This window comes from Epinephelus lanceolatus, chromosome 9, assembly GCF_041903045.1.
Source record: "Epinephelus lanceolatus isolate andai-2023 chromosome 9, ASM4190304v1, whole genome shotgun sequence".
In the NCBI taxonomy this organism is placed as follows: Eukaryota; Metazoa; Chordata; class Actinopteri; order Perciformes; family Serranidae; genus Epinephelus; species Epinephelus lanceolatus.
This window is the reverse complement of record NC_135742.1, coordinates 25,052,622-25,063,706: the sequence shown is the minus strand read 5'-3', so window position 1 is coordinate 25,063,706 and position 11,085 is coordinate 25,052,622. Positions and strand designations below refer to the sequence as shown.

The 11,085-nt window shown below is 38.5% G+C and overlaps 1 protein-coding gene across 2 annotated transcripts; it reads left to right on the top strand.

Annotated features, from left to right (window-relative positions):
- The first annotated feature begins 48 nt into the window (after positions 1–48).
- svopa (SV2 related protein a) lies at positions 49–10,653 on the top strand. Of its 2 annotated transcripts, XM_078170742.1 has the most exons (17): positions 49–178; positions 1,941–2,103; positions 3,239–3,396; positions 3,820–3,905; positions 4,001–4,099; positions 5,204–5,275; positions 5,470–5,594; positions 5,686–5,749; positions 5,875–6,000; positions 6,098–6,226; positions 6,331–6,404; positions 6,749–6,825; positions 7,108–7,212; positions 8,451–8,562; positions 8,645–8,726; positions 8,860–8,949; positions 10,020–10,653. In XM_078170742.1, the coding sequence occupies exons 2-17, from the start codon at positions 2,069–2,071 to the stop codon at positions 10,230–10,232; spliced, it is 1,647 nt and encodes a 548-aa protein (XP_078026868.1). In that variant the 5' UTR covers positions 49–178; positions 1,941–2,068; the 3' UTR covers positions 10,233–10,653. The 2 variants fall into 2 exon arrangements, with proteins under 2 accessions (XP_078026868.1, XP_033475869.1); XM_033619978.2 differs by lacking the exon at positions 49–178 and having other exon boundaries at positions 1,134–2,103.
- The last annotated feature ends 432 nt before the right edge of the window (positions 10,654–11,085 follow it).

Sequence of the window (11,085 nt, the reverse complement as noted above, 5' to 3'; positions counted from 1 at the left end):
ACCCTCGGGAGAGCGTACTGCTGTGTTCACAGTTTACAGTCCGACTATCAAAATGTTCGTTGCGCACATTTTTGAAATCGTGAATTACTCAGAGGCATAATCCTCTCACGGGAATATGTGACATCAAAAAACGTGAATTGTTTTGATTTATTCTGGGGTTTGCTCTCTCAGAGGAAAGGTTTGACAAGATATTTCTGAATTTGTTGTTAATGTTTGTTTGACATGCTTAAAAACAAACAAATCACAGTAGTCCACTGCAATATGGCGATAAATAGATTAAAGAAAATATTGCTGCAATAAATCAATTTCAAAGATAATTTCATGATCATTACAATTCACAATACTAAATACAGTGTAGATTGTGATTCACAGTTAGATTCCATTAGAATTAAACCCCAGGCTATAGACTACATTATGTTTGGTTTATTATTTTTTTGATAAGCAACTTGTGTTTTATGTAATCGTATTTTATATGTGTATTTTTTCTGTTCTTTTTAAAAATTCTGTTTTCAAATGTTCTCATGCATTTCTTCCCCTCACATTAGGGACTGTTCTTTCCTTATAAAGAGGAGGAGGGTAGCTGGGGTGTGACTTTGTTTTGCTTAGCTATTTATTTTACCACCCTGATGCTACAAATATTCTCCACTGAGCCTCCCTGAGTCAATGGGGGGAAATGGGAAATGCAAGACTCTTCCTTCAACTTAGATTAGTTGTTATATTTTAAAAATGTACCATTTGATGTAAGCAAGTTAAAAGTTGAAGACAAAATCCTGGAGTTGAAAAAAAGCCTTGGTTTTTCACTGTTGTCATGCATGCTGGTTACTTAATGCAAACAGTTTATTTTTGGCAAATTTTTATGTGATTTTGATGAATTATCACTATTATACATATAGATTTGGTTAGTTTTTTTCTGACAGAGGCAGTTATAACCCATATATAACGTTTTCAAGAACCACTGGAAATTTGAAAACCTAATGATAATTTCTGTTTTTTACATTTTTTTTGGCTGTAATAAGTGTTGTGACTTTGGCGAGTTTTATAGGAAACGTGTCATGCATTTAAAAAAAAAAACAAGTAAACAAAAAAAACACCACCCCCTCCCTCTTCATAAACAACGAACATTCCCTTAAGCACTTTAAATTGCCCTTCTGTTTTAATAACCTTTCTTTAAGAAAAAAAAATGACAATACAAATTTGATTGGTCTGACTTATTATTTTGAGTTCTTCTCTCTTTGGAGGAAGGTTTGGCAAGATATTTCTGGGTTTGTTATTTAGGTTTGTTTGAAATGCTTGAAGAAATAACAGTAGCAGCATGAGGATAAATAGATTTTCTTTTTAAAAAAATCATTGCAACAATTGAAAAAATATTTTCTGATAATCCAATGCATAATACCAAACACACAGGTTGGTTCACAATTGCTTAGATCCCATTAGAATTAAGGCAATATAGGCTACATCATGTTTGGTTTATTTATTCATTTATTTTGTCTGGCCTATTTGTGATTTACGTAATCTCATTTTATATATCTGATTTTATTCTTTTTCAATTGATTTTTTAAATTGTGTTTACAAACGCTCTAGTGCATTTCTTCCCCTCAAAGCACTTTGAATTGCCTGTGTGTTTCAATAGCCTTTCTGTTTTGTCAACAATGGCGATGCAATTTCATCGATTGTCTCAAATGTGATTATGAATAACATGACATCACACCAGCAGGACTGGACTGGATGTGTTCATAAATATAACACTGTAAAAGTAATATTACATCATGTTTGCATCATCTATCCACAGCTGCTGCTGTTGGGTTCATCAAGTCCGTGTGAGTGTTGATAAGTCATGTGGAGAAGCCCAGTAATCAGCATTCATGTAGTGTCAGATCCTCCCGAGCTCATCCTATCCACTCTCCCTCTGTCGGTGTCTCGTGCTGCTGTGACTCGCGCAGGGCGGCTTCTGATTGGCTGCCGGCGGACACCCGGAGCAGGTAGCTCTCCTCGGTGCTGAAATCGCTGCTCGTCGTGATAATGTAAACGGCGATGAGGCCAAACGGAGCGTCAGTCAGTAAACACCAAAATGGACGATGATCTGTTCCAACTGAGACAGCTGCCGTGAGTACACCACAGTCTGCACATTGACGCCTCTTTGCTTTGATACAGCTCATTTTAAACCGTGACAGCATGTTTGGCCGACGCGTCGCCCTCTGACAGCCTCGCATCGTCTGTGTTTGATTAGCTGGAGCACAAATAGCCTGACATTCCTTAAAAGCAGCACTCATTCAATAACAATACCTACCAGATATGTAACACTTAGAAATGCTCTTTCATTAAGAGAAAAAATAAAACAACTCAGCGTGCTCAGACACAGCTGGCGGTGCAGTTTGTTTACAGTCGGATAGCTTTTTCATAATAAGACTGTTTTCTGTTTATTTATTCATAGGAAGCAGGTTTGCTGTGATTTCTGTGCTGAATCTGTTTCAGTCTTAACTTGCTATTGTGTTTGCTGTCATGACTCAGTGCCTAGCGTGATTTATTTCAACCTCTGCTGTATATACATTAAGCTAAAGGCTGGCCCATATGCAGGTGCAGCCTGGCCCGGGGACATTCCTCAAAGACAAACAGTGAAATGGTCCTCTTACAAGAATCACTTAAAAATAATGACACATAAATGAAACAGTCAAACAGTACAATGAAATATTTGGAATAAGCATTACAAATCCAGTTAGTGGCCTAAAACAAAAGAGGGTTGTTACATTATTGCTGGATATGTTCAGTTGTCTTTCTAAAGAGCTTGCAAATGAAAATTATAGTGGTTTACAGTACAAGGCAGACATTGCTGGACTTTTCACAAACTCATCTGCATCACTGGTACTTCCCATCGCAAGTAGGCTATGTTATGTCATTACAGTGATTAAGGCATCACTGGCACTCAGAGTTCTCTTACAGTGGTTCACCCCCAACGAACCATCGATTATCTGCACGTGGGAGAAGATTATACCCTCCATCTACAGACAACATGCACATCTCTGGGTGTTCAGCAAAGTGCAGAGCTGTCATGGTTCCCCCACAGGACAATCTTACCACCCATTCACAAAATCAGAGCCAGAAAAAGCTCACGTCACCTAGGCAACAGCCTCCGACTCTCATTTGTACTCAGCTTTGCCCTGTCCTCTAAAACTCCGCAGAGATGTTAATCCTCCTGGGCTTTTAAAGCAATTGTTTTAATTGTTTGTTTGTTTTTTTGTAGTGTTGTCCGCTTCCGTCGCACAGGTGAGAGCACACGCTCCGAGGATGATGGCGAGAACAGAGAGCAGGTTATCAGGATTGCAGAGCAGACTGACCTGGAGTCTGTGGCACTTGCAGACAGAGCTCCTGTTCCTCGGGAGTTTGCCAATCCAACTGATGGTACAGTATGGCAGGGATCCATTTTACACACACATAAGAACCTCACTCACCCTCTCAAAGTAACAAAGTTTTGGTCAAGTAATTTCTTTCTGTATGTTTCCAAGGTCGAGAAAGAACTTTGAATCTCAAAAGTAATGTCATGTTGAAGTTACCAGTTTCTCCAAGAAGTGACAGAGGCATATTTGCAGTTTCAAGCTTTTACTTTTACATTGAAACTATCAATACAAGCATGTTGGGCTGCAGGGAGACGACAGCTTGTTGGATCATTTAGGCTGATGATGTCACAGGCCATACTATGTTTGTAAGAGCACATATCAACACCCAGTGATCTCAACCGTAGGCATATAACACCAGCTCCTTATAGAGGCTCTTCGCTGTTCAGGGTTTTTATCTAATTACCTGAATATCTTCTCATTCCCTCAGACACATTCATGGTGGAAGATGCTGTAGAGGCCATCGGCTTTGGCACGTTTCAATGGAAACTCTCCATCCTCACCGGTCTGTCCTGGGTGAGAACTGCTCTTTTCTTAAAATACACCATTCCATATACTGTGAGCACTTTATAATATATTCTGTGTCTCTGTGTTGTTTTCTGTTTGCTCAGATGGCGGATGCTATGGAGATGATGATCCTCAGTATCCTAGCCCCACAGCTCCACTGTGAGTGGAGGCTGCCCAGCCTGGAGGTGGCACTGCTAACATCGGTAATGGCTCTCTAATGTCTGTAAAGTGCTTTTTGGTGCGGTGCTATACGACTGTCCTGATAGTTATTGGTTAAGTGCTTAGGAATCGTTTTAAGTGCTCGTATTGGGCAGTTACATCCATGTGGAAAACAGTGGGGTGTCTAATATCATTCGGTATGTGTTGCAATATTAGGATCTGAGTGACTATGAAAAGCATATTTACTTTTCTGAGTATGATGTAAAACAACAAGCAAACAGGGAAGTGCAGTAGATTTTACTGCAGGCGTTGCATACAGAGGCTTTGAACAGGGCACGTTTTTAATGGCATCACTTATTTGAAATGTATTTAATAAGGCATTTATAGTAACCATTGTTAATAAATGATAACTTGATGGTTAATTAAACTTGAGTTAATAGTTATTTCACTGTTAACAAACATTGAAATGATATCAAATAGTGTTTGTAAATTATTAGTGATGCTTTAATTTCCTATTTTAACAGTTTATTAATGTATACATTATAATATTTTATGTACCATAAGTATTTATGCATGGTTAATAATTGGTCTGTCTATAAACAGTATTAGATAGCTATTATAAAGTTGTAACTGATGATTATAGCACCTTGTTAAATGGTTGATGAAGACCATTTTCTGGGTGGCCATTATAAAGTTGCAGTGACTAAAGATGGACTACACAGTTGCAACTTTATAGTAGCCATCCAAATAATGTTTATAGACTGTTTATAAACAAGTTATTAACCAGTAACTAATACTGTGTGCAACAATATACTGTTAAAATGACACAAATAATAGCATTACTCATCAATATTGAACATTATTAATTATAATGTCATTGTTTGTTAACAGTAAAATAACTTAAGTTTAATTAACTGCCTGTTTACCATTATTAATGATGGTAATTATAAAGTGTTACCCAGCATTCATAAGAAGATAATAACATTTTAAAAAACAGATTTAGATTCATTTTGTGGCTCACACCAAAACAAAAAACTACAGTGCTTTCTACACTTTGAAAATATATCAGCTGTGCGTGGTAAAATTCTCATCAAGTGCACGTTTGAGCTGCTGCAACTCCACTGACATTACGTTTTTCATTGATGCAGGCAGTGTTTATTGGGATGATGATCAGCTCCTCACTTTGGGGGAACATTTCTGACAAATACGGCAGAAAGACAGTAAGTTCTAATAAAGCCTCTGTTTGACACAGAGATGATTTATATCTCTGTTTCCTATGAGACAAACTTTATCTAGTTTGCAGATGTTAAAATGAATGAATGAAAGTGATCGATAGCAGATGCTGCACTGAGTCTCGTCAGATCTCCATAATTTATTTAGAAGCTTGTTATGTTTTGATTGTATGCACACACAGGGTCTCAAGATGAGCGTGCTGTGGACTATGTTCTATGGCATGATGAGTGCATTTGCACCTGTCTATGGGTGGATCCTCTTCCTCCGTGCACTGGTGGGCTTTGGCATCGGAGGAGCCCCACAGTCGTGAGTAACCCTCAGTCATCTCTCTAAATAACAATGCTGTATTATTTATGATGTGAGTAAGGATTAACAGTGAAATGTCCCTCCTTATAAGGGTGACACTGTATGCTGAGTTTCTGCCTATGAAGTCCAGAGCCACATGCATTTTGTTGATTGAGGTATGGATTATTCTTATCTATCATCCACCTCACCACAGAAGTGACAAAGCATGCAGCTATAACTGCACAGAAATAAATGAATGTTTTTCAAGCAGGATTTCATGTATTTGTGCTTTACCTTGCAGATATTTTGGGCACTGGGCACTGTGTTTGAGGTCCTCCTAGCAATCCTGGTGATGCCCACTCTGGGCTGGCGTTGGCTGCTTGGCCTCTCCACCATTCCTCTCTTCATCTTTGCCTTCCTTTGTTTTGTGAGTATGATGTTATCAGAAGTTCTGCAATATGTATGCAGAACAAATGACAGCTTTATCAGTTGACGTGTCTGTTTTTTGGTGTGGGTGTGAACAGTGGCTACCAGAGAGCGCTCGATACGACGTGCTGACAGGAAATCAGGAGAAAGCTCTGGCCACATTGAAGCGCATTGCTACAGAGAACGGAGCACCCATGCCACTGGGAAAACTTATCGCTGCCAAACAGGTAAAAGCCAGTTTCTGCAGAACATAAAATACTATGGGTATTATTCAAGTGTGATCCCCGTTATTTTGTCACTTGTGTATTTTTATGTCTGTCCTTTTCATTAGGAGGACCGTGGAAAGATTCAAGACTTATTTTCATCACACTTTCGTTGGACAACAGTTCTGCTGTGGTTTATTTGGTAAATGGAGTGAATGAATAGGACACCCACTCATATTCTGAGTTATTACTCATTGATCTCCTTTCTTACTCTCCAAAACCTTAAAGGGACACTTAACCCCAAAATCAAAAATACACATTTTTCCTCTCACCTGTAGTGCTCTACACCCAGTATCTCCAACACTCTGCAACTCACACCAAACAATCTAGACTGATGAATAGCACTACAGATAAAAGGAAAAAAAACATATCTTTATATGGGGGTGAACTGTCCTTTTAAGGTCTTCCAAGAGCATAGATTTGTTACTCTGTTATATCTTGAGTTTCTCACTTCAAGTGAACCAACATGTGTCTCTGTCTCCTCAGGTTCGCAAATGCCTTCTCTTACTACGGATTGGTGCTGCTCACTACAGAGCTGTTTCAGGAGGGAGGTGCATGTGGAAGTGAGTCACTGCTCCAACAGATGCCTTCACACACTCACAGACACGCACACGCATTTTTAGTTTGCTACACTGATAAGAGAGTGACTTTCCCCAAAGAAATAAACATGTGGCATTGCAGCTAAATGTAATCAGTCAGAGCCAGAGTTACACCTGCGATTCTACTACACTGCCAAAAAGGATCTACACATTTATACAGTATGTTTCTTTGTAATCAGAATCACAGATCAAGGTCATACTGGGTGTGTATTATCCTGCTTTCTGTTGTTGTCTACTTCCCTCTAGTGTCCAAAGGTAGCAAGACGGAGCCCCGATGCAGCTTGGAGTGTAAATATCTGAACTCTGATGACTACAAAGACTTGCTATGGACCACCTTATCTGAATTTCCAGGTATGCATTTCTCTGACAATATATTTCTCTTTATAAAAATAATTATAGTTACCTATGGTGGCAAGTTATAAGTACTTTATATTTACCACCTTTACATTTACTAGGTGACAGTGTTAAAGTGGAGGATATATGCAGGTATATGGGGTATACCCCCCTTGTTTTCTGGCTGTTTATTGTATACCTACCTATCAGCTAAAAAGCCATCAGAATATAAAGGACAGTAAACCCACTTCCTTCTCTGTAGCCTACCCATCTACCTAATAGTGCAACCATCTCATCAATTCCCACTAAACGACTGCTAGATAATGTATGTGTTTATTATGTAAGTCGTTATTTACAATTAATCATTAGTTTAGTTTAGTTTAGTTTAATAAGTTTATTTGTATCAGGGGCAATGTACAAAATAACATTAGTCTCAGAATGAGAAGAGATGCTTTGTACCGGATTTAGCTTACTGGCTACTTCCCATCCGTAGTCCCTGGGCAGGTGAATTACTAATATGGACGTGGTTTTCAGTACTTACTTTCATTTTTGCCTAGCAGTTGCGGAACATTATTTCTTGGAATTAAAAAGGTCATCTTAAAAATGCTGAGTGCTTTGTAACTGTTACTACAGTAGTTCAGGTTTTTCAGGGATAGACCAGTGAAACAGAAAGATCACACCGATCAGCGAAAACATCCAAAACACACACCCCCGAACACCATTGCAGACAAAATACCAGCCCCCCCCCATGGCAACAACACTTGTCGATGGGACTTGCCATGCCACATCAAAAAAAACTGCTCTACATGGTCTGCACTGGTGTTAAGAAGCGGGAGCGTGTCAGGTGGCAACCATGTGGATGTCAGAGCCCAAGGTCTCCCAATAGAGCACTGCACTGTAACAAGATGATCAATGTTGTTCACTTCACCCGCCAGTGGTTTTAATGTTTTGGCAGATTGGTGTACCTGTAGTAAATCATAATAATAATAATGTTAATTGAGCTTTATTACAGAGGACACTTTGGCAAGGTGTTAATAATGACATTTATGATGGCTGCATTCCATGTAGGTGGTGTCGTAGCTCACTGACGGCTAACTTAAATGAAATGGAGCCACAATCAATAGTATTAGTTACACCTCTGCTTTTCCTGTGGAGACATGTCAAAATGTGATTGTAAAAGCATAAATAAATCTGTATAATCACCGCAAACCAGCATGTTATATTTTACACACCTGAAACTTTGCCTTTTCCCAAAGGACTGCTGGTGACACTGTGGGCTATTGATCGACTGGGAAGGAGGAAGACCATGGCGTTGTGTTTCTTCGTCTTCTCTATGTGCATCATTCCTCTCTATGGCTGTGTCGGGAGGTAAGGTTGATACTGATGAGCATGTTACACATGAAACTGTGGATCCCCCAGTTATCCAGCATTAATGCTTTCTCTGTTGCAGAGCATTCATGACAGTGTTGATATTCATCGCCCGAGCATTCATCGCAGGGGGATTTCAGGCTGCTTATGTGTACACTCCAGAGGTAAGATATCAAACCAGAGTACTGTTTGTATAGCGTAAAATGCAAACAGCCATGAGTGGAGTTTAGATCAAATCAATAGTTGGGTAAAGGGAGCATCAAGACAGCCTACTCAGTGTTTTCTGAAACCCTGCAGGTGTACCCAACAGCGACCAGAGCTTTAGGTCTGGGAACAAGCAGTGGAATGGCCAGAGTTGGTGCCCTCATTACACCTTTTGTTGCACAGGTAACACCCCTCCATCAGTTATCTCATTTAATCTACTATGGAAGCCCATTGAAGTTAGTGTGATGAGAAAAGAAAAGATCCTGTTAGGTCATTTTAATGAGGAACCTAGAGAGATACCTATCAAGATACCATCAAAATAATGAGTTAGTATCTCTAAATAATGAGAAAACAACACTAGGTCAGACAATACTATCTCATTATTTTTAGATACTAATTCATTATTTTGACAAAGTCATATCTTAAGAGAAGTTTCTTATTTTTAGATACTAAAAGAGTTTGTAATTTTGATGTACTAAATTATTATTTTGAGATATAACATCATTATTTTGAGAGAACTTAGCATTATTTTAACATACTAAGTTATTTGAATTAATAATTATTTTGAAAAGTATCTCATTAGGTCAACAAAGTGTCTCATTTAAGTTAAGTTTCTGATTTTTTGAGATGGTAAGTCATTATTTTGAGAAACTCTTAAATTTGTTGAGATTTTTTGAGATATTAAGTCATTATTTTGAGAAATTTTCTCATTTTTTAAGGTATTACGTTAATATATTGAGATTTTTTTTTTTTTTGAGAAAGTTTCTCAATTTTTTGAGGTATTAAGCCAATATTTTGACATATTAAATCATTTCTTTGAGATATTATGTCATTATTTTGAGAAAGTTTCTCTTTTTTTAGGTATTAAGTCAATATTTTGAGATATTAAATCATTTTTTTGAGATATTAAGCCAGTATTTTAAGAAAGTTTCTCAATTGTTTGAGGTATTAAGTCATTATTTTGAGAGTTTCTCAGTTTTTTGAGGTATTAAGTCTTTTTGTGATCTTAAATCTTTTTTTTTTTTTAGATTATTATCATTATTATGTAAACGTTTCTCATTTTGAGAATGTTTCTCATTAATTTTACATAATAAATCATTATTTTGAGATACAAAGTCATTATTTTGAGAAAGTTTCTCATTATAATGAATTTACAGGCTCTTGTCTTCGTCACACTGGCAGAAATGGGCTCTCATAAAACACAACAAAAGAAAGTTGCTCATTTTTGTTCATCCCTGGGCTTCACCCTTCAGGTGATGCTAGAGTCATCTGTGTACCTGGCTCTGTCCGTGTACTGCTGCTGCTGCCTCTTAGCTGCTATCGCTTCCTGTGCACTGCCAATTGAGACAACAGGCCGGGGCCTGCAGGAGTCCAGCAACCGCGAATGGGGCCAGGAGATGGTGGGCCGGGCCTCCTCCCTCAGCTCAGGGGGAATCCCCCCATCCAGCTCCGACTCCCAGGGCTGAGGACACGTCGGCTGGAGGACAACTGAGAGAGGTGACCACAGTGAAGAAAAAGACGCGAGCAGAGGCAGAATAAAAAAAGCTGGACCAGCTTTCTGTGCCCATCTCCAGTCCCATCCTATGACTCTTCAGTTTAGGCACCACGGTGGCTTCAGAGAGCCAGGCAGCACAATATTATATATTATATTATATAGTCCTCAACCACCATTGCTGTCACAATTTTGCCACTGAATAACTGCACACAGGGTGAATGGAAAGACCAAATGACCTACGTGAGTGAAAGATTGAGAAAACAAATGGTGGACATCGTGTGAAACATTCTTTGACAAGTGAGAATTCAAATACTTCAAGCAAAGTGTCTGAATCCTGCTTTTCTTATGCAAGTGAAGCAAAGAAGAATAAAGAGGGTAAAGCTTTGAATGACCATCTTCGTTTCAAAGAGCCTTAAAACTACCTATTCTATTTGTGTTTGAGAGTCTGTTAGCGTACAGGAAATAGGTGCGTAGGTAAAAAAAAAAAAAGCATCGTCTTGTGCACATGAATTGTCTGTTTGAATACACAAGCTTCATAAAAAGTGCATTGCAGGAGCGAGGAACAGTTCCACATCATCCAATCAACAGACTATCAGTTTAAATAAGATCTGGGGTTACTTCATTTAACGTTCACTTCTGTAAAGGCAGTGAAAGGACATACTGCACAGTATCCACTGTGTTAAACATGTTATTTTTTCTTGTGTCAGTGTTATTTCATATTTCAACATGGATGGTATTTGTTTTCTGCTAAAGAAACAAGGATTATTGTGTGGGCATTTCTTTTACAACCTGACAAACCTGCTGACGCCTTCATCAGAGCATAA